At 42.4% G+C, this 23,609-nt stretch overlaps 1 protein-coding gene across 1 annotated transcript in view; it reads left to right on the forward strand.

Annotated features, from left to right (window-relative positions):
- The window catches only part of Sumf1 (sulfatase modifying factor 1), a 92,262-nt gene that overhangs the window by 33,057 nt on the left and 35,596 nt on the right, over positions 1-23,609 (forward strand). The window contains exons 5-7 of the mRNA XM_075983291.1: positions 1,266-1,388; positions 2,174-2,288; positions 9,055-9,168. Coding sequence (XP_075839406.1) covers positions 1,266-1,388; positions 2,174-2,288; positions 9,055-9,168 — 352 coding nt within the window. The remainder of the gene's footprint in view (positions 1-1,265; positions 1,389-2,173; positions 2,289-9,054; positions 9,169-23,609) is intronic.

Genomic DNA, 23,609 nt, shown 5'->3' on the forward strand with positions numbered 1-23,609 from the left:
AACTTTTCACAGTCTGAGCTGGCTTCCTCTAGAAATAGACACTGAGGTAGAATGTTGTAGGATGCCTGGAGACCCGGGGAGAACTGGGCTTCTTAGGTCCCAATTCATGTTTTCTGTCCCAAATCCAACGTTGATTGTCAAGCTAATAGAAGAAGGAAAACCCGAAGGAGAGTCCATTTTCAGTTTGTGGTGCTAAGAAATGTTCTCCCATCGGGCTGCACCCCCACACTGAACTGTACTTTTAAAATTTTGTACTAGATGCTGAGTTTCTCAGGAACATTTTTTGAGAAAGTTAATGAATATCCTGGTAGGAATTCAGATATGCATGAGGTGTGGAGTGGGCCAGTCTAATCACTTTAAAAAGTGACCAGTGGTTTCAGTGCCATTGACTTCCTCCATCTCTCAGGAAAGGCTGACTTTGCATCGGCCAGAACACTGATTCTCAACCTTACTAATGCTGTGACCTTTTATACAGTGTTCATGTTGTGGTGACCCCAATCATAAAATCATTTTCATTGCTACTTCATAATTTTAGTTTTGTTAGTTATGAATTGAAATGTAAGTAAATATTTGATATATCAGATATCTGATATGCAACCCCAGAGAAGGGGTTGTTTGACTCCCAAAAGGGTGGCGACCCACAGGTTGAGAACCACTGTGCTAGTGTGAGACAGATTATGCTGGCTGATTCTTAGCAGGGTAGCAGAAAGATGCAAAGTTTAAAGTCAGGTGTCTGGAAACAGGCTAAGGTAAGAGTTTGACATGTAGAAAAGAATGTCTGTTAGCGACCCACACTTGAGTAAGGGAGTGGATGCAAAACTGCAGTGCAGGCCCAACAAAGCTCTGGCCCAGTTCACATGGAGCTCTGAGGTGTGTACAGCCTATGAGCCGAGTCTCCGTGGGCCTTATGTTCCTGTTGTGATAGTCACTGGGGACTCGAAGGTGCCCCTGGCTGTTAGGCATCTGCTGATGGCACTCTCAGCAATGAACCAGTGGGCAGAGCTTCCCTGTGTCTACCATCTCTGTGGAATCTGTGGCATCCAAGGCTTCAAACTAAAGAAATGCTTGAGTTCAGGCCCAAGACTAGCTGTGACCCACTTGGGAGTCTAGGACTTACAGTCCCTGTGGACAGTACAGATGTGTCATGCTAGTATTTGAAGTCATGACCAGATGGAGGGAGGGGTGACTATGATCGCTTTCTGAATAGAGTTCCTGTTTTCTGTTCAGGTCAATGTCTTTTTTTAACTGTGGTTGCTCCCCCCTAGGCCAAATCATCCTGTTCTCCATGTTTCCTGGAATGACGCTGTTGCCTACTGCACGTGGGCAGGGAAGAGGTTGCCCACGGAGGCAGAGTGGGAGTACAGCTGTAGAGGAGGCCTGCAGAACAGGTACTCACCTCGGAAGGCCTTGCATTATCCACCCTTCGCGGAGTCCACCCCTTCTCCCCCACCCCACCCCCGTCCTCTTCCTTTCAGCTCCGTGGAACTGCTGTGGTCAGAAAGTTGATTAATGACAGCTCTTGTTCTTGCTAGCTTTTCTTCTTCCTTGTGAGGTCCTTTGGTGACACCAGGGGGTGAGTCACCAACTCTTTCCAGTTCCTAAAGCCAGGTATGGGGCCAAATGGGCTCTCCGCAGTCCCAGAGTAGTTCTAGCCGTGCATCCCCTCTTGTATATCCCTCCCAGAGCCGCTTGGCAGGCTGCCCTGTTTTTATTATTTTCTTATTTTAACTGTCTTCTGAAGCAGTGGTATTTCTCTGCTCCTACAGCCATAAGATAGAAAACTCATGTTTGGGTCACATCTTCTAGGAAAAGCTCCTTAAAATAGACAAGGCTTTAAAAAAAAGTGTGGTGTGCTGTGCTTGCTCATGCTACCATATAAGTCCAGGACGATGCCTCGTTTCTCAGATTTCTAGATGGCTTCTTTCAGCCACGTCATTTACTTCGGGCCTTCTCCCCAGTGAGGGGAGCCCACAGTTGTTATGCCCTTGCCATGAACTGTTATAAAGACATTTTTTAAGATTCCAATTAAAAGCTATATTTATGAGTATGTCTTTTAAGGCAGATGTTCATTTGGAACAAACGTGCATTGTTTGCTCTCTTTGGTTGCATCTTTTCTCTTGACTGCAGTCCAGAAGCCTGTGCACTGTGCTGATGCCTGTGTCTCTCCCGATAGGCTTTTCCCCTGGGGCAACAAACTGCAGCCCAAAGGCCAGCATTATGCCAACCTTTGGCAGGGCGAGTTTCCTGTGGCCAACACTGGGGACGATGGCTTCCAAGGAACTGCACCTGTGAGTAGCCAGTGTGGGTTTGTTTTGTTTTGTTTTAATAACTCTCCAGGGGTCCACCACCCATCTCCCAAATCAATGTGCAGAAATGCCCAACCTTAGCTTGGCTTATTTTTAGCCAGCTTTCCTAACTTAAATTATTCCATTTTTCTGTAACTATATTTTGCCTCTGGGCTTTTTACCTTTCTTAATTCTATATGTCTTTCTTCCCTTCTTACTCCATGGTTGTTTGTGTGACTGGCCCCTGGCATTCTGCTCTCCTGTTCTTGCTCTCTCTTGAACCTAGATTCTCTTTCTGTTTTATTCTCTCTGCCTGGCAGCCCCAGCTGTTTCTCTCTCCTGCCTAGCTATTGGCTGTTCAGCTCATTATTAGACCAGTCAGGTGTTTTAGACAAAGTAACACAGCTTCACAGACTTACACAAATGCAACATAAAAGAATGCAGCACATCTTTGCATCATTAAACAAATATTCTACAACCTAAGTGAGCATACCACATCTTAAACTAATATTCCACAGCAAGCCAGGCTTCTAGAGAAGGACATTGACCCTGGGAGTTGAGGCACTCTCGAAATGGGATGAAAGGACCTGGTGCTGCACCACGTGCCTCTAATACCAGCAGTTGGGAGGCTGAGGCAGGAAGATCAGAAGTTCAGTGTAGCTAGATAGTGAGGTCTAGGCAAGCTCACTTGAGACCCTATCTGAAGCACACAAAACCAGGGCCAGGGAAACTCCTCAGTCCGTAGAGGTACTTGCTGGCAAGTGTAGTGACCTAAGTTGCCACCTCGAACCTGTGTAGTGTAAGGAAAGAGCAAACTCTCATAAGTCATCTCTTGGTTTCCACACTTGTCCTGTGGCACAAGCATGTCCAAATACATGCACACACACACACACACACACACGCACACACACACACATACGCACACACACACATACACACACACATACATACACACACACACACATACACACACACATACACACACACTGTTAAAAACCAAAGCAAAAAACACAAACCAGTCCTCCCCCCCCCCCCAAAAAAATAAAGTGAAACGCATCTCTCGTTCTCTGGCTGGCATTGTTCTCCTGACACTATCGACCCTCAAGAGTGCTGAACGCTAGAAATCATCAGATGTTTCTTTCTGACTGTGTGATGCTGACCATGGGAGGTTTAGAAAGAGACACGCAGGGTAGAGGAAACTAGCCTGGAATTCTTCCCCTCAGGTTAGCATTATGGTCCCCACTTTTCCATTCATTGTAGGGTTCATGGTGACTGTGGCAGCAGCTTTGCAGTGTGCCAGGCACAGTGCATCTAGCTCCTGCACTACTTCTTCCGGCCAAGAGGTCCCCACGAAGTCCTCATTCTGTACCCTGCTCCATACCACAAGTCTTGGCTAAGCCTGAAGGAAGGTAGAAATCATCACCTCCCTAAGACCGCTAATTTCTTACCAAAGAAAACTCTACGTCTGGGAGACGAACAGCCATCCTGAAGAAAGTTGAGGAGGAACCAGCTACCAGATGGCTTGGTTTGCCTTTTCTGCCTCTATTGAATAATGCATCATCTCCCCTCAGTTTGTGTTGGCTTAACATATATGTAACTCACATACATGGAACTGGATACAAACACCAGGCATCATGAGCTTGTACAGGCTAAGTGTCCTCAAACAACTTGTTTTTTAACTTAATTCTGCTCTAAACACCATGGCGCCTAACAATAGCTAAAACTGATTTTCAGTTTCTCTTAGATCAGGTGCTCCTTTGCTCTTTCTTTTCCAAGAATTTTTTGGTCTTTAACTCTCATTTAGATAGTTTTCAAGCTCAAGTTTTCCAACCGTTTGGTCATATTCCAAATAACATATCTGTGTCAAATATATAAATAGACTTTGCAGGAAGAGTTTCTTCAGGAAAAAAATACAAATTAAAAAAGAAAAAAAACTGTTTGAAAGACTTGCTGGAAGAAAATGATTGTTTTCTTCTAACAAACCCTGTTATGGGCTATTTCTCCATCACAAAACTTCTTTCCTCATTATGGTAAGAGAAAGTAGAAATGCGTTTGTCTGGTCTGAAGAACTTCTGCTGAAATATAGTCCTCAGTTTAACAGAGCTAAGAGAAGGGCCCCGGGGAGGTGACTAAGGGATGATTTGGTATCATGAGTACTTTTACAGACAGGCTCAAAGTTGAATAGGCTGTGCTATGGCTCTGGCCATAGGAGGACACAGTGCTCCTTAGTCTCTTCAAAGGGATACACAAATTCCTTTCTTACTGAGATTTCCAGTCTACGGCTATACCACCCTGAACGCGCCTGATCTCGTCTGATCTCGGAAGCTAAGCAGGGTTGGGCCTGGTTAGTACTTGGATGAGAGATTTCCATCTTAGACTTCCCAATTTCCAGATCTGTGAGACATGTCTCTGTTTATCAATGCTTCAGGCTATGGCATTTTGTTATAGCGGCACAAATTAACTGAGACAGTTTTTAAACAGAGCAGCACTGCTGGACTGTCAGTAAGAGCTCCGTGAGAAAGGAACTCTTCTACATCAATGAAAAGAAACAGGCCATGGGCACTCCTGAATACCACTTAGTGAAGAAAGTTTTCTAGGTTGGGAGTGTAGCTCAGAGGTAGAACACATGTTTAGCTACAGGCAAGGTATTGGGTTTGATTCTTGGAAAGAAAGGAAAGGGAGATGGGGAGTAGAGAGAAGTTGTCTAATTTTTAAACACTGATTACTGCTGGGAATATTTTCTAAAAAGTAAGAGATAGGTTGGTATATATATATACAAGGTGCCTGTATATGGTGGTGCCTGATATGAGTGCATCAAACTCCAGGAAAGGTGTTGGTTGTCTGGGCTGGTGAGGTGACTCAGTAGGTAAAGATTCTTGCCACTAGCTTGACCATCTGAGTTTGATCCCTGGGACCCAGATGTTGGGAGGAGGAAGACTTCCGTTAGTTGTCCTCTGATTTCCATGTGCACACTGTGGTACATGGCGCGTGCACACACACACACACACACACACACACACACACACACACACAAGAAATGTAATAAAGGGATGTTGACTATTAGCAAGAATAGTCCAGTAGCTTCACTTGTAGGTGTGGGTAACCCTTAAAATGGATAGCACTCCTTGTCTCAAACTCATTTCCAACTTGTTTTGGATGTAAACACATGAAAGAACCTGGCAGGAAGGGAGCCCTCGGCAGGAGGGGTCTCTCTCAGTATGTGGTGCCACCTAGAGCAGCTGCAATAAATCCTGAATCCAGGGCATGGCTCAGATGGAGCTGTAGAGACAGACCTCGGTTGTTATAGTAACAGCATTCTAGTGAGAACTGTGAAGGCCAAAGTACAGAAGTGTCCACGTGCTCAGCTGGACAGAATCGTTTTGTCCTGAGGGATGAACAGGTTCCATCCCAGAGGCACAGGAAAGAGCCAGCGTTGTTTCCGTTGTTTGGAGAAGTCTATGGTAACTGTAATGAACCGAATCAATAATGTAAGCACTAGTCAGTTTTAGTAAAAGGCCACAGTAAAGCTGCTTTGGATAGTTTGGGTATTTCCTGTATTTACTACCACGGTTTTGTATGCACATTTAATTAGGTGAGCTGAAGAAAAAAGAAACGAGCCATTTCTGGGTGCCGTTGTAACACAAAGCTCAGAGGGCCTGATACACACACACACACACACACACACACACACACACACGGGGTGGGGTGAGGTGATAAGGATGCTCGGCAGATGTTTACTTTGCCTTTATTGTGGCATCATGATTGACCTAGGACCACCGTAGCACTTAGTTACACAAACTCCTGCTTTGCTTTATTTCCCTTGTTTAACATTAGTGTTTGACAGAGAGGTCACCAGGTGTCAGCAGAACTTCCCTGAAGACATTGCTCCCGGAGTTACCAAGATAAAATGGTTCCAGTTACCAGGAGTTCTGAAGGAACCCATTCTAGAAACAAGACTTGATCAAGGATGAGGCAAGCCTCTGTCTTTAAATTGAGTTGACATATACAAAAACGCCCTTGTATTAACCTGAACCATCCGCATGCTCTGAAGGACAAGAATTTAACTTTTTTGTTTGTTTGCATTTTTAAGACAGGGTCAGGCTAGCATAAAACTCACAGTCCTCCTGTCCCCGGTCTTTGAGTGCTCAGCACTGTGAAGTTAAGGCGCAGGATGGATATTCTGCTAGGTCACTGTCCCCCACTGTCATTAATTCAGTTTTGTTTTAAAGCTTATCGACTTGTGAGCCTGAAAGCGAGCATTTCAAGCGGGAGTGAACTTTTCCATTTGTTTTCACTCGAGGCTCCTGGAAGGAAGCTTTGGATAGTGTGATACATATAACCATGAGCCGTGAGCATTCATTCCCCTTACTGACCTCCTCACATGGACTAACTTAGTAATTAAGAGGGTGGTAACTTCTAGATTTTACCTCAAAATCCTGGTATTTAAGGGGGAGGCAAACCTTTGATCAGACACGGTTACTTTCCTGTTGAGGACCAACAACACTCATGAAGGACAGATTCTTTTTTTTTCTTTTTTATTTATTTATTTATTTTTATTGAAAAAATTTCCGCCTCCTCACCGCCTCCCATTTCCCTCCCCCTCCTCCCATTCCTTTCCCCCTCCCCCACTCCTTTCCCCCTCCCCCCACTCCTTTCCCCCTCCCTCTCCAGTCTGAAGAGCAGTCAGGGTTCCCTGCCCTGTGGGAAGTCCAAGGTCCTCCCCCCTCCATCCAGGTCCAGGAAGGTGAGCATCCAAACAGGCTAGGCTCCCACAAGGCCAGTTCATGCAGTAGGATCAAAAACCCATTGCCATTGTCCTTGGCTTCTCATCAGCTCTCATTTGAAGGACAGATTCTTGACAGCACCTTTGTCCGAACCTTCTAGCAGCCTGAAGATGGATTCCTTCCTCCAGAATTTGTGCTTCCGTTTCTTATCCCTCCTTCCCCATGACATCTTCCACTTTCTCCCCACAGCCAACTCATCTCTTTTCTTTCTTCTTCCTTCCATTTTAGTTCCATGGACTGTTTTTGGTCACCACCGTGTTTTTGAACAGATAGCTTATTCTGTGGCCTCCCTTCCCTTTGTCTCTGACATTTGGATTGCAGACTTCTATTCCAGAGTATGCTCAGATTGCCCACTGGGGTTTGGCCTCTTGGAATTTCTGTGGCAGTTCCTATCATTTTACTTTCTTTGTCCCAATCTGCTTTTTGAGAGCTGTATTGAGAGAGAGAGAGAGAGAGAGAGAGAGAGAGAGAGAGAGAGAGAGAGAGAGAGAAAATGCTAATATGAGAGTGTCTAATGTGGCCCAGGTTGGCCTCAAACTCACTATGTAGCCCAGGATGGCCTTGATCCTCTGATTTTACTCCCAAATGGTAAGATTGCCGTCATGCTTGTCATGCCCAGCTCTTTAGAGCTGAATTTTTAGTTTGAGACATTCTCTCTTTTTCTCTTCCCTCATTAAACTCGTTGCAATCTCATTTGCCACTGAGCCCCTCCCTGCCCATACTGGCTGCACATGGCATTTCTCAATGAGCCAAGGCACAAACAGGGCTGTTTCCATAGTAAATGCTGATTATGGAAGCAGCATGGTGGGATTTTTCGACTTTCCAGCTCATCTCGATGAACTTCTCTTCAGTGTGGCTTTATAACTTTGATTGAAATGCTCTGAATTGCCCAAGCAGCAGATGCTTCTGTATTCATGTGTAGATGTAAAACCATCTGAAGGCACCCAGAAATGAATGTTAGTTTATTCATTCTTATAGTCTTACTTCATTAGTATGGGAAAGTATGAATTATGAAAAGAGGGGAAAAATCCTTAAAGATAACTACTTTTTTCATCGCAATCTGATTTTTACAAAATGTCTATTGAAAAGAAGGGAAAGAATTTTTCTTTGTGCCTTTGCCTGTTTTATGATATTCCCCTCCTCCCTACCTCTTGTGGGGACCAAACCTAGGGCCTCACAAGCAAGCACTCTACCACTGACCTAAACCCTCCGTCCTGGCTGGGAAACTTTTTAAGTCATGAAGTATCCTGGATTTACTGTTGTTCAGTTCGTGTTTTCCCCTCTTGCGCTCTGTCTTACATAAACCACACTTTGCTTCCATGTCCGTAGGCGGTACCCAGTGCTTTCTGACCTGCCTTTAGTTTGTGCTGTGCTTTCTTGGTGAATGTGGAATTTGCTGCACACTGCTGCATCCCAGAGACCTACTGTTAGAAACACATGGAAAATGAGTTAATGTTTTCCTTATTTAATGACAGTGACTGAGGCTCAAAGATAAGATAGTCAACTGGAGGGAGCTTCTGGAGAGGGTGAGGTGATGTGGCAAGTGGAGTCCTGAAGAACACTATGTGGCCCAAAATGCTGATACTTAGTGACAAGACTTATTCTGATAACGTATATCATAGGGCATTCCTGCTTATGATTTTGAATGCCTAGATACTGTTTGTCTGTTCTCGTTCCTCCCCCCCCTCTCTCCACATTTACCCTCTCTCTCATACTAGTCAAGTCTTGATACTTATAGCTAATGTTGGTAACTTAGTTCTGGGCCATTCAGTAAAGCCCTCTTAGCTTTCTGAATGCCTTCTGAGTGCTTAAAGTTAAAAAACAGCAAAGCAGAGGGGGCATAGCTTTTGCTTTTATTGTTTAGACTGTTTTTTGACAGGTGGGGATGAAAATCAGTATTCATATTCTGAAATAAATAGGTCTTGGTACATTCATGTACCAAAGAGATTTTTAAAGCAAGCTGAGTAATTGGTCTTTCTTTTTAGGTTGATGCCTTTCCTCCCAATGGCTATGGCTTGTACAATATAGTGGGGAACGCATGGGAGTGGACCTCAGACTGGTGGACTGTTCACCATTCGGTTGAGGAAGCACACAATCCAGTGAGTATCTTGTACAGAAGGCTTGGACCTTGATAGTGTGACACTTGTCCTCTAAGTAGGCAACAGCTAGGATTTCGTGTGTTTGTCTTGACATTATCCTCACATTTCCCTAGGGAATGCCACATGCATGTGTCTTATTTCAGCTTTAGACTGCTGTATAAAAATGTCTTGTTTTGTGTCCCACTGGATTGTGATATTGATAACTATTTGGGGGCATTTACCACTGCTCCATATCAAAGTATGATATATAAATGACCATAAAATTCTTTCGTGTTTTAATATTAACCATTAAGTTCTTGTAGATGATATTTTTCATGAAACTCCTTGCCTGGGTTTTGATGGGTTCAATTTTGATTCTGCGGTGTTATTTGGAAAAAATGAGACAGGGTAGCTGCCGAGTCAGGGACCTGAGTCACTCAGTGGTTGTTTTGTGAACCTGTTTGTGTGACAGGAAAATGCACCATATTCCTCAGTAATAGAAGACCACCCTGTCCCCCTGAGTTTTACTTACTCTGCTTTGTAAAGAATGTTGAATGCAAGTTTCCTGCCTCTAAAATTAAGCCCTCCAGTACTGCACATTAAAACTGAAATTTGAAATGAACATGTGTTTGGACAGCGCCTCTTTTACAAAGAACATCTTTGAATACTTCTTGTCTCTGAACACATTGGGGGTGGAATATGTAATAATTCCATCTCTAGCAAGCAGGCATTTGTCAATCTGACCGAAGAACAGTATGAAAACCAGCTCCCCGGTAATGCTCTGTGCTTAACCTTTGTAGTGCACAGAAGACAAAGATAAAGAACATTCATTCTTTTCTTGTTCCTCCCTGGAAGGTTAACCAGTTTAGAGTCAATGAAAAACCTGTCGGACTCCATGCCTGGGGCCATTTTCAGAATGTGTAGATGAGTTTCTGTTTGATATGCTTGATTTTATTTCAGCAGATAAATGTGAACTGATCATGAATAATCTAGAGATATATATCTACTTTTTGGGGAGTGCAGATGAAAAAGCGGAGTGCTTTAGAAACTCTGTCCCCTTACCATTGTGGCGAGGCTGGTGGAAGTAGTGGGCAAATAACCTGTGCCTTGAAGTAAGAATAAGATTGTGCATACTTTGGGAGTCTGTGATTGGGAGCAGCCACTCTCTCCCCTGGCAAGACGTGACTTGGCATTTGCTGTCAGAGGCAGAAATAGATTTTTTCCTGTCAAATTAAAGCATCTGCATGCTTGGAAGGGGCTGTGCAAGGCTCCAGAATTTTGGCACATTGTGAATGTATCTATCTGACCATCTGGTGTTGAGCTGAGCGCTCAGTAGCTTTCACTTTTATGGGCTTGACTTTCTTCTAAGGATTTGTAGAAAAATTTACATTTCCCTTTCACCAGTTGCAGGCTATTTCCTGGATGTCACTCTTAATCCAATGAAATTGTCCCATTTAGATTCATCCTTGTCACAGTGGCCTCATTTGCTTTCTGATTTGATGGGTTGCAAGTCATCATTTTGAGAACTAAACCCCAAATCATTGATGACATCATTGAGATCTTTACAGCTTTGTTTATCCAGTAGATGAGCTGTCATCATTGTCTTTCATTAGTTACTTCATCTCTTGCATCAACAATGGTCTTTGTGCAAAACAAATCTAATACTGCCGCTTTTCTATTTAAATTCATGCATGCGTTCCTGCTTCCTTCCTTTCTTCCCTCCCTCCTTTCCTTCCGTTCTTCTTTATTGTTTATTTTTTGAGTTGTTGCACAGTCCAGGCTGACTTAGAGCTCATCATATAGCCCAGGCTGGTGTTGAACTCAGAAACCTCTTGCTTTTGCCTCCAGGGTGCTGCTGGACTTTCAACTTTGTACCAGTATGCCTGGTTTTAAATGCTTTCTTACTATCTGCAAAATAAAGAAAGGGTTTAACCTTTGCCGATGTCTTCCTCAGACTCAACTCTCAGTTGTTTTTAAAACTCTCAACTGAAGTGTTAGAGAAGTCCAGAGGAGTGTAGAAAGCAGCACAACAGGAACCTGTAGAGCTGCCATTCTCTCTTTCTAACCAAAGGAAGAGGATAAAAGAGCAAAAGTTGTTCTTACCAGAACTTGGTGTTGTCAGTATTTTACATTTCAGCTGCCCCGATTCGTGTTTCGTGCTGTTTTGACCGTGTTTCTTCAGTCATTTAGAAGATTTACTTTCGAAAGAATTTTATTTTATGTGTACATGTACTTTGCTTGCATGTATGTGTGACCATGTGTTGTGCACATGGATGTCTGAAGAAAGCTTCAGATTCCCTGGAGCTGGAGTTCGATAGAGACTGTTGAAAGCTGCAGTGGGTGCTAGGGATTTAACCCAGGTCCTCTGGGAGAGGACAGCCAGTGCTCTTAACTGCTGAGCTGTCTCTCTAGCTCTACTGTCATCGGTTTGCAATGTGTACACCTGCTAAGAAACGCTTGACTAGCGTGTCTGTGCACTTCTTTTGCCTTCGCTTTTTGGCCACATCTTGTTTTCACATGTACATTGCTATATCAGGAATTGAATTGGTCTTAATAATAAAAACCCGAGTGAGATATAGAGGCTAATGCTGAAAGAGCAGAGAAGCAGAGCAGCCAGCCACTAGTTCTTACCTCTACCAAATCCTCAGACCACATGGGCGATCCTGTCTCTAGGAATCCTCAGGATGAATGCTCTGACTGAATGCTGAGCTCCTGTCTCCTCCCACCTAATATTCGTCTCTCCACCCAGCCATATGCCTTCCTGTCTCCACCTCCCTAATGCTGGGATTAAAGGCGTGTGGCTCCATGTACTGGGATTAAAGGTGTGAGCCACCACTGCCTGGCTCTGTTTCTCTTTGCAACTGAATCTATCTAGTGTGGCCTAGGATGGCATTGACCTCACAGAGATCCATCTCCCTTTGCCTCCTGAGTGCTGAGATTAAAGGTGTGCGCCACACTGCCTGGCCTCTATAGCTAACTAGTGGCTAACTCTGCCCTCTGATCCTCGGGCAGGCTTTATTTGTTATAGCACAAACAAAACATCACCACACATTGTTATTTTTGATTGAATACCAGACATTGTATGTGAAAAACTGTGGCAAGCTTTTGAGGTCTAGCTGGTGCAGTCTTTCTCTGGAGAGTCTTTATTTTTGATTCTGTGTCATATTAGCTTAATCAAGTTAGGGACTGAAGTGTCTGAAGCTGAGCTTTGCTCTGTCTCAAGCCTATTGCCAGTTCACCTTGGTTCCTCCGGGTACCAGTGGACACTCCTTGGAGGTCTGTGAATTCCAGATTGTTGTTTACTTGTGCTGTGAGTGGACAGGAAGTTGTCTCGCATCCACTGCCATTTTAGTTGCCAGTTCGCTAGGGAACCCCTTTCCTGGGATTTGTGCTCTGCAATTTTTACAGCTGTAAAGACTCTTGCTTGGTTTGATCAATTGCTATTTCTTTTTGAGGTTCTAATTTGTTTGCCTTTCTTCCCTAATGGCTTGTATATCTTTAGTGTTTGGCAAAGAACCTGGAGTAAAACCATTAACCTCATAATAATGTTAGCTCCAGATACTTCAGTCTCTGTTCAGACTCCAGGTGTGTCAGAGCAAAGATAGAAACAGACATCTTCATGGAGAGTTTTAACCCCAAGACCCTATGTAAACATTTTGACCCAGAATCTGACCTCTTTAGTGCCTTGTGCTTGTGCTGGCTCCAAGACTAGCCCATAGCAAAACGTATTAAAATTGCTTTAGAGAGCTTGGGGGAAAGTCAGCTCTCTCTGTGCACAGCTTTATTCAGGAAATGCCTTTTTCTTATTCAGCGGCTTCTAGGGAGCAAAAGTTAATCATTAAGTTTTTATTTTATTGGGCTGTCATCTATGGCAAAACAGGTTGTAGAAGCAGCCTGGCATGCTTTGTACACAAAGTCCCCAAAGAAAATAAGGTGTTTGGCCATCTGCCATGAGGATCAGTTTAGTTTGCTTGTTTGTGCGCGTCTGTCCATCCCGCATCTGTTAGTCCTCTGTGGGTGCTTTCAGAGCACCGGCCCGGAAAACCCAAAGTGTGGCATTTGCTGTGATAGTATCTTAACCACATAAAGTATACATGTTCCAAAAATATAATTTGTATTTTTTGTCCTCTTTTGCTTACGTCTAGGCCCCATATTATCTGTGATAGTGCGTAGTGCTCTAAAAAAAAAATGTAGAGCTAAAAAAAGAAAAGTAGTGATTATTTAATGTTCTGATTTCCTATCCCTGCTTAGTTGCTATGGCTACCAGGTACCTTGCTGATGTGCAGCTGATGATGTGACGGGATAGTGTGATTTGTAGCCTTTTTCTGATTCGAGGAGGAGCACAGTTGCATCTAGATGGGGCTGGTTGGTTGGTTGTTCTGAGATAAGATACAGGATCTCATTCGGTAGCCCAGGCTGGCCTTGAAGTAAAATCCTCCAGCTTTTGCTGTGATTTAAGGAATGTGCCATCATGCCTGGCTCAGACAGCCAACCATCCCCTGCCCTACCCCCAGGAGGAGAGTTCTAGCCTTGGGATCGCCAGGGTAACTTGTGTTTTCTAATTCTACCCTGAACAAAAGTGTAATGCATCTCAACTCACAACGTGCCTAAGCTTCTTTATGTATAGGTTAGAAATTAGAGTACCCACCTGATGAAGTTGTTAGGCAATTAGATGTGTTCATTATGAAACACTTTCCATTTCTGTGTCTCAAAAATATTGTTTTTCTATTGTTAAGCTGTGGTTTGACTCTCTAATTGGAATGTTGCTTGCGTCTGCCAGCAGAGATAATGGGGAATGTTGGCCTGGGGAAGCAAAGGGGAAGACAAATATACTTATGAATACCAGTTGTTTGCTATTCTCACCCCCTTGTCTTCAGTTGGCACACTCCTTACAATACAAGCCAAGCTCATGCTTCCATGCTTGTGACAGTCCAGTGCAAACACGGTATGTCCAGACACATTCTTCCTCTCTTGCCTGCCAAGGCTTAGCCAGAGATTCTGTCAACATGGGCTTTGATCATAGAATATTCTGTATAGCTCTGGGTGGATGAGGAATGTGTGTTTTTCTCTGGCATGTTTTGAGGTGGTAGCGAATTGGTCAGGGAGGTTATAAGCCCATCCATTCTACCTTCTGTGACATGAAATGTTTGTACTTTGCTTGCTTCTAAGGATTCCTCTTTGAGCTCTCACCTATCTGCACATGGCACATGAAGTGAACTGGGACACCTACCTGTTTTCTGCTCTGAGATCAGCATGAATAGATCTGTGCTGGCTTAGTAGCCCTGCCCAGACACTTCTTCACGATTGCTTGATTGGTGCAGAGCTTAGACTGGCTTTATAATAAATCCTTCCACGGCCTCCTGCCACTGCTCACGGAACAAAACCACACGCTGCTGACCATCTTTTAGTCTTCCTCTGCCTGCATGATGCCTTACCCTATCCAGACTCCATCCACAGGCTCAGCTGTTCATCAAGCATACACTGAGTACCTAGTCTACACTAGAAACAGGAAGTTGCTTTGGAATTTTTGCCTGCTAGAAGACTTTTATTCATGTGTCTTGGTGAGAACATTCTGGAGTGTGAGAGCTCAAAATGAAGAAATGTGGTTGTGTTAATACAGTTCACTGATGAACAACTCGGACTACAAAGATGAAAAAGTGTGGTTGTGTTAATACAGTTCACTGATGAACAACTCGGACTACAAAGATGTTTAGTGAGTGCCAAGGGCAAACCAAGGTGGTTGTACTGTTGGCTTCTTGGGGCTTTCAAGAAAATAATTTTCAGAGTGTAGAAGGATATATGGGAGGATTTGAAGGGATGAAAGGTAAGAGAGAATCGTTGTAATTAAATTATAATCTCAAAAATTAAGAAATCATTGTAACTTTGTCCTAGTAGAAGCCGGAAATCCTGCTGGAGGAAGTGCTCATGGGTATCCACTGCCCTTGGTCACTGTGGTTCTGGGGTGGGGCTTTTCATCCAGCATAAAAGACCTGCTTAAGCACAGAAGTCAGTGCGAATGTATAGAGTTCCAGTATTTAACACCTTTGACTACATTTCCAGTGTGCAATAGGGTAAGAGGCTTCTCAAGTGGAAAGGCTGAATACTGTTTCTAATGCTGAGAAGGGGCATTTGTTTCCACTTCATCTTTAAAGTGCCATCTCAAACACTCACATTGCATCTTCCTGAGCAGGGAGCAGAACACTGAACTGTGCCCTCCCTGCCTTCTTTATTAGGGAGATCAGCCATGCAGGACTCGCTGAGAGCTCTGAAAGCTATGATCCTGCAGTCTCTTGCTAAAAACCTCCTGAGCAATAGCAACTCTCCACCACCTGAAGAACATTGCTCTATGAACCCTTCTGTTTAAGGTGCTCTGTCCAACCAAAAAAATTTCTGCTGGAACATCATTCCTCCAGTTCTCCTTCTGCTTTTTCTCTTGACATGGAAGCTTTTCAGATTCCTGAAGGCAGTCTTAGACTTACGTGTTTGGAGGTATATATACTTTTTTCTTCTATACTGTATCTAGGGTAAGTTACAATTGGGGCAATGCGGTTACCTTCTTCCAAACAACACTAGTGAGGATAAAAATGTCCAGAACACATACAGAAGCACACTGAATTGCTTGGATTTTTTTTAGGATATTTATTTATTTATTTTGTTTTTGTTGTTGTTGTTTGTTATTTATTTTTAGGTGTTGAAAAAATTTCTGCCTCCTCCCCGTTTCCCATTTCCCTTAAGGATTTAAAATTTGGGGAAATTTTAGTACACATTTTGAAGTACCTCGGAGGTAGAATCTATGTGTGAATATGAAATGCTTCCGTATCATATGTAGCTTACACCTGAAGGTGATTTTAAATACTATTTTAAACAATTTTGTTTATTAGATAGCTTATGCAATTGAATGATCAGACTTTCAGCATACTGATACTTGAAGTGGGTGTTTTTTTTTATCCTGGGTGCAGCTTTGGGCAGAGGTGCTCGGGTTGTAGCAGCTTTTCTTTCAATGATTATCTCCAGCAAATATGGCTGTTTGTGAGTGGAGAGGACACTGAACAGAGAGAGCTGAAGTCAGAGCTCTGGAGCTCCAGAGTCAGCCCATATTTCCATAGTCCTCACTATGTTATGGGGCTGTCCCTGCTCTGTGGGATGACACAGGGATATAGTAAACAGAACTTGGTATCAAGAAGGTTTTTAGGAGGAAGCATTAGATGCTAAGCAAATGAAGGTCCGTTTGTGTGTGGTGAGATTTCTTGTGTGTGTGCTGGAGCCTGGATGGACCATTTGTTCTTGACTGTGGGAGCTGCGATGACATCTCTAGAAGAAGCCTTTAGCATGATGACAGCACATCATTCTGCTAGATCAGTGCGATCCAAGGATAAGAATGGCAGGGCCTGGCCTTTTAAGGAATTCTGGAGAAGCAAAGGTCCCCCTACCACAACTACACACACTGTTTATAGTTCCTCTGGTACCTGGAGCTATTGCTGTCTTCAGTTTATCCTCACCCCAGAAACATGGCATCTTAACTCTTTCCCGTGTATGTACATACTTGTTTCCTTTATCGCCTTTTCTTTCTGCTTTGTATCCCTACCCCCTTATGGGATAATCAGAAATGTACATAGAATTTCTTTTGACTAATCACTTAGGGTCTTTAGAGAGTGACTTACAAATTATGTTTCTTGCTTCAGTCTCCTCAATAACAAGACTTGTTTGAGCTTTCTTTTTCATAGTAAATGACACTTGATAGATAGTGCTGCCAGTGTTGAATGAGAGAGCAAGAGTTTTTCAGTGGGTGATTTGTTGTTCTCAGTGATATTGTTTCTGCTGCACTCAGTAACAACTGTGCTTAAGTAATGGAGTAGAGAGGTCAGTAGCTGTGTCTCCATTTGCAGTGTTCAAAATGCTACAAGGCCAGCGGTGAGTCATCTCATCCTTGTTGGGCTTAGTCCTTCATCTGTTGTCCTGGTTGTTTTTGTCAACATGACACAAGCTAGAGTTATCTGGAAAGAGAAATCCCAATTGAGAAAATGCCTCCATCACATTGACCTGCAGGCAAGTCTGTGGGATTTTTTAAAAAGTGATGATTGATGTGGGAGGGCCCAGTATACCCTGATCAGGGGATCCTGGGTTGTGAGCAGGCAGAGTGAACCATGGCGACTCCCTCCCCTAGATGTCTCTCAGTGCTGGAGTGTGATCTGAGAGTTATAAGTAAAATAAGCCCTTTCTTCCTCATGTTGCTTTTGGTCACGGTGTTTTATCACAGAATAGAATCCCTAACTAAGGGGCTGGAGAGATGGCTCAGTGGTTAAGAACACCGGCTGCTCTTCCAGAGGATCTGGGTTCAATTCCCAGCACCCACATGGCTGCTCACAACTGTCTGTAATTCCAGTTCCAGGGTATCTAACACTTTCACACCAATTCACCTAAAATAAAGTTAAATACATTTAAAAAAAAAGAGAGAGAGAAGAAACCTTAACTAAGGTATCTATAAATTGCCTTAAGGATGTATCTAGCTGTTCTCAAGGAACAAGCAATGTGGGCAATCATTGCTGCTGGTTGATAAAGTAGGCAAGCATTGAAGATGCTGCAGCTGATGGTCAAGCAGTTGGGAGGATGGCTTTGAAATGATTCAGGTAGATAGATACATGTATTCAGGTCTGTATACATGTATGTAGTAGCTTTGGGGAAAGAGGATGAAATCCTTTGATTCTGACCCTGCTCTGTGAAAGAAAAAGAACAACAACAACAAAGATCCATCATTGTTATCTTCCGTGAAAAAGAAAGACTATAGCTGGGGCGGGTGTGTGTGTGTGTGTGTGTGTGTGTGTGTGTGTGTGTCCTGTTTTTGTGGCAAAGTTACAGACTCAGCAAAGGCACTCAGCAAAAGAGAACTAATTATCGTTTCTAAGGACCTCCCAGGGAGAACATTTCCTTTAACCAAATTCTTCCCCCTGCAGCGCCTTTTAATGGTATTTCTCTGCATTTGTTGAACAACATTATTGGGCATTTGGTCTGAGCTAGTGGGAAGCACCAGGATCAGAGGCCTTGGCCCACAGAGAGTGAGCCTCATAATTCCTGATTGTGGATCCTTAGCGTTCATGAGGCATTGGGTAGTTTTGTTCCATGGATGCCTTAGAAGCTGGAGCCAAAGCCCAGGTATGTAGTGTGGGGCGATCAGGCCTGCTTTCCCTCCCACCTGGCTCCCACATGGTTAGCTTTGCACCCGAAATAACAACACACAAATTGTATTCTTTTAAACACTGCCTGGCCCATTAGCTGTAGCCTCTTACTGGCTAACTTGATTAACCCATTTCTAATAATCTGTGTAGCACCACGAGGTGGTGGCTTACCGGGAAAGATTCAGCATGTCTGACTGAGGTGGCTGGCTCCATGGCAGTCTGACCTCACTTTCCTTCTTCCCAGCATTCTATTCTGTCTACTCCACTCACCTATGTTCTGACCTATCAGGCCAAGCAGTTTCTTTATTAATTAACCAATGAAAGCAACAGATAGACATATGACCTTCCCACATCACAGGTACATAGTTTCCTTTTGAAGATGGCTTATGCCTTTCTAGTCCTTTCATGAGCCTGACTAGAGCTGTGGGGACAGGAAGGGACTATCAGAGCCTCTGACTTTGGCCTTCTTAGTTTGGTTCACAATTTTCTGACAGAGGACTGGACACTGAATTCTGGGTGAAACTTGGGCTTTGATCTTGGTTAAGTTGCCTGTGGCTATGTGGTGACATTTTTGTTTGTGATTTAACAAATAAAGCTTGCCTGAATATCAGAGTACAGAGCTTGCTACACTAGTTAGTCATAGAGGGCAGGTAATGGTGGCACATACCTTTAACCCCAGCACTTGGGAGTTCAAGGCCATCCTGGACTACAACAAGATCAAATCAGTCTAGAAAAGAATGAGAGCCAAGTGGTGGTGGCTCATACCTTTAATCCCAGCACTAGAGAGGTGGAGACAGGAATATAAAGCAGGAGGAGACAGGAGCTCAGGATTCAGTATGAGGTTTTGTAGATACAGCATTCAGTCTGAGGACTTGTGGAGACAGGATACCCATTCAATCTGAGGATTTCATAGAGTTAAGAACTAGTAGCTGCCTGCTCTGCTTTTCTGATCTTTCAGCTTTCACACTTAATATCTGACTTCTGATTTTTATTAGTAAGACCAATAAGAATTTGTACTATATCGCTGCTTTGTCTTATCTTGGTAAGGATAGAAAATGGGGTACAATCTTTTTTTTCTCAGCTCTTTATTCACCTTTTTTATGTTTATTTCATTTTTAAAAATTTTACTCCTTTTCATGTTGTATGGATGTTTTGTTTATATACAAGTCTGTGCACCATGTGTGTGCTATGCCCAAGGAGGCCAGCGAGGGCATTGGATCCCTTGGAACTGGAGTTACAGTGGGTGTAAGCACCTGGTATGGGTTCTGGGTACTGAACGTTAATCCTCTGCAGTAGCAGTTTATGTTCTTACCCATGGATCTGCCTTTCCAGCCCCATGCTGTTTCTGTTGAGAGACTTGCTGACAGTGTCCTGGATGTGCATGATGATCACCTTCCCTTGATGTTTCTGTTATCTTTCTTAGACTCTACATGATGACAAGGTGTTTGATATGGGCCTTTGCCCATTCATTCCTGGCAGGCTCCTTTGGACTTCTTGGGTTTGGATGTCTACTTCCTCTCTCAGACTTGAGAAGTTTCCAGCAATTAATTCTTTCTTTCTTTCTTTCTTTCTTTCTTTCTTTCTTTCTTTCTTTCTTTCTTCCTTTCTTTCTTTTTCTTTCTTTCTTTCCTTCCTTCCATCCTTCCTTCCTTCCTTCTTTCTTTCTTTCTTTGCTTCTTTCTTTCTTTCTTTTTTTGAGTGTCTTTTTTCTAAATTTTGTTTTATTGAACTATATATTTTTCTCTGCTCCCTTCCCTCCCTCTGCCTTCCCCTTCTACCCTCTCCCATGATCCCCATCTTCCAGTTTACTCAGGAGATCTTTTCTTTTTCTAATTTCCATATAGATTAGATTCATGTATATCTCTCTTAGGGTCCTTATTGTTGTCTAGGTTCTCTGGGATTGTGAATTGTAGGCTGGTTTTTCTTTGCTTTATGTCTAAAAGCTACTTATGAGTGAGTACATATGATATTTGTCTGAGTTACCTCACTCAATATAATATTTTCTAAATCCATCCATTTGCACACAAATTTCAAGATGTCATGTTTTTCTGCTGTGCAGTACTCCATTGTGTAAATGTATCACAATTTCCTTATCCATTCTTTGGTCGAGAAACATTTAGATTGTTTCCAGGTTCTGGCTATGACAAACAATGCTGCTATGAACATAATTGAACACATGTCCTTGTGGTACAATTTAGCATCCTTTGGATATATACCCAAAAGTGGTATTGCTGGTTTTTAAGGAAAGTTGTTTCCTGTACATGAAAGGGACCAGGCTTGTTTTGTTGGGGTTTTCTGTCCCGCCCAGTACTCTACAACTGTTTAGCCCCAAAGAAAATCACACATAGGTCTCCATAAATTATAAGCTGATTGGCCCATTAGCTCTATCCTCTCACTGGCTAACTCTCACATATTGATTAACCTATTTTTCTGATCTATGTTAGCCATGTGGCTCAGTACCTTTTACCAGTGGGGCAGATCACATCCTGCTGCTTCAGTGGTCTCGGCAGGAGTGGGAGGAATCAGCTTCCTCCTTCCCAGAATTCTCCTTTTTTCATTACATCATTTCTACTTCCTGTCTAGTTTTCCTACCTATATTTCCTGCCTGGCCAATCAGCGTTTATTTATAACATGATTGACAGAATACAGACAATTCTCCCACCAGTTTCCTAATTTTCTGAGAAATCACCATACTGATATTTAAAGGGGCTGTACCAGTTTGCACTTCCACCAGCAATGCAGGAGTGTTCCCTTTACTCCACAACCTCTCTAGCTTAAGTTGTCATCAGTGTTTATGATCTTGGCCATTCTTACAGGTATAAAATGGAATCTCAGAGTTGTTTTGATTTGCATTTTCTGATGGCTAAGGATGCTGAGTATTTCCTTAAGTGTGTTTATCAGCCATTTTAGATTCCTCTGTTGAGAGTTCTACGTTTAGGTCTGTACCCTATTTTTTTTATTGGATTATTTATTCTTTTGATGCCCAATTTCTTGAGTTCTTTGTATATTTTGGAGATCAGCCCTTTGTCTGATGTACAGTTGGTAGAGATCTTTTCCCATTCTGTAGGCTGCCGTTTTGTCTTGTTGACCATGTCCTTTGCTTTACAGAAGTTTCTCAGTTTCAGGAAGTCCCATTTATAAATTGTTTCTCTCGGTGACTGGGCCACTGTGATTATATTTAGGAAGTGGTCTCCTGTGCCAATGTGTTCAAGTGTACTTCCCACTTTCTGTTCTATGAGGTTCAGTGTGGCTGTTTTTATATTGAGGTCTTTGATCCATTTGGACTTGAGTTTTGTTCATGGTGATAGATATGGATCTATTTCCATTCTTCTACATGTTGATATCCAGTTATGCCAGCACCATTTGTTGAATATGCTTTCTCTTTTACATTTTATGTGTTTTGCTTTTTTGTCAAAAATCAGGTATTTGTAGGTGTGTGGATTGATATCTGGGTCTTTGATTTGGTTCCATTGGTCCTCCTGTCTGTTTTTATGCCAATACCAGATTGTTTTCAGTACTGTAGCTCTATAGGGTTTGAAGTCATGGATTGTGATGTCTCTAGAAGTTCCTTTATTGTACAGGATTGTTTTGGTTATCCTGGGTTTTGCTTTTCCATATGAAGTTGAATATTGTTCTTTCGAGGTCTGTAAAGAATTTTGCTGGGATTTTGATGGGCATTGCATTGAATCTGTAGATTGCTTTTGGTAAGATTGCCATTTTTAGTATGTTAATTCTACCTACCTAAGAGCATGATGTCTTCTTCAATTTCAGGGCTTTCACTTGTTTGGTTAGAGTTACTCTGAGGAATTCTGTGCTATTTGTGGCTAATATGAAGGGTGATATTTCTCTGATTTCTTTATCAGTCAATTTATCATCTGTGTAAAGTAGGGCTATTGATTTTTTTTGAGTTAATCTTGTATCCTGCTACATTACTGAAGGTATTTATGGGTTGTAGAATTTACTTGGTAGAGTTTTTGGGGTCGCTTATGTAAACTATATCATCAGCAAATAGTCAGAGTTTGACTTCTTTTCTAATTTGTATCCCCTTGACCTTCTTTTGTTGTCTTATTGCTCTAGCTAGAACCTCAAGAACTATATTGAATAGATATGGAGAGAGTGGACAACCTGGTCTTGTTCCTGATTTCAGTTGGAATTGCTTTGAGTTTCTCTCCATTTTGTTTGATGTTGGCTGTTGGCTTGCTGTATATTGCCTTTATTATGTTTAGGTATATTCCTTGTATGCTCGCTCCAAGACCTTTATCATGAAGGAGTGTTGTATTTTGTTCAAAGGCTTTTTTAGCATCTAATGAGATGATCAAATTAGGTTTTTTTTATTCAGTTTGTTTATATGGTAGATTACACTGACAGATTTTTATATGTTGAACCATCCCTGAATCTCTGGGATGAAACCGATGTGATAAGGTAGATGATTTTTATGATGTGTTCTTGGATTTGGTTTGCCAGTGTTTTGCTGAGTATGTTTGCATCAGTGTTCATGAGTGAGATTGGTCTGTAATTCTCTTTCTTAGTAATGTCTTTGTGTGGTTTGGGTATCAGGGTTATTGTAGCCTCATAAAAACAGTTTGGCCATATTTCTTCTGTTTCTGTTGTGTGGAACAATTTGAGGAGCATTGATATAAGTTCTTTGAAAATCTTGTAGAATTCTGCACTGAAACCATCTGTTCCTGGGCTTTTTTTTTTTGGGGGGGGGGAGACTTTTTTGATTATTTCCTTGACAGTTATACATCTATGTAATTTGCTTATCTGGTCTTGATTTAATTTTAGTAGGTGATATTTATCCAGAAAGGTGTCCATTTCCTTTAAGAGTTCCAATTATGTGGAGTACAAGTTTTCAAAATATGACCTAATGATTCTCTGGATTTCCTCTATGTTTGTTGTTATGTTCCCCTTTGTATTTCTGATTTTGTTAATTTGGATATTCTCTCTCTGCCTTTTGGTTAGTTTGGATAAAGGTTTGTCTATATTGTAGATTTTCTCGAAGAACCAACTCTTTGTCTCATTGATTCTTTGTATTGTTTTCTTTGATTCTATATTGTTGATTTCAGCTCTCAATTTGATTACTTTTGCCGTGTTCCTCCTGGGTGAGTTTGCTTCTTTTTGTTCTAGAATTTTCAGATGTTTTGTTAACTCAGTAGTATGCGATTTTTCCAGTTTCTTTATGTAGGCATTTAGTGCTATGAGCTGTGCTCTTAACACTGCTTTCATTGTGTCCCATAAATTTGGGTATGTTCTGTGGTCATTTTCATTGAATTTTAGGAAGTCTTTAAT

The sequence above is a fragment of the Microtus pennsylvanicus genome, chromosome 8, assembly GCF_037038515.1.
Source record: "Microtus pennsylvanicus isolate mMicPen1 chromosome 8, mMicPen1.hap1, whole genome shotgun sequence".
Taxonomy (NCBI): domain Eukaryota; kingdom Metazoa; phylum Chordata; class Mammalia; order Rodentia; family Cricetidae; genus Microtus; species Microtus pennsylvanicus.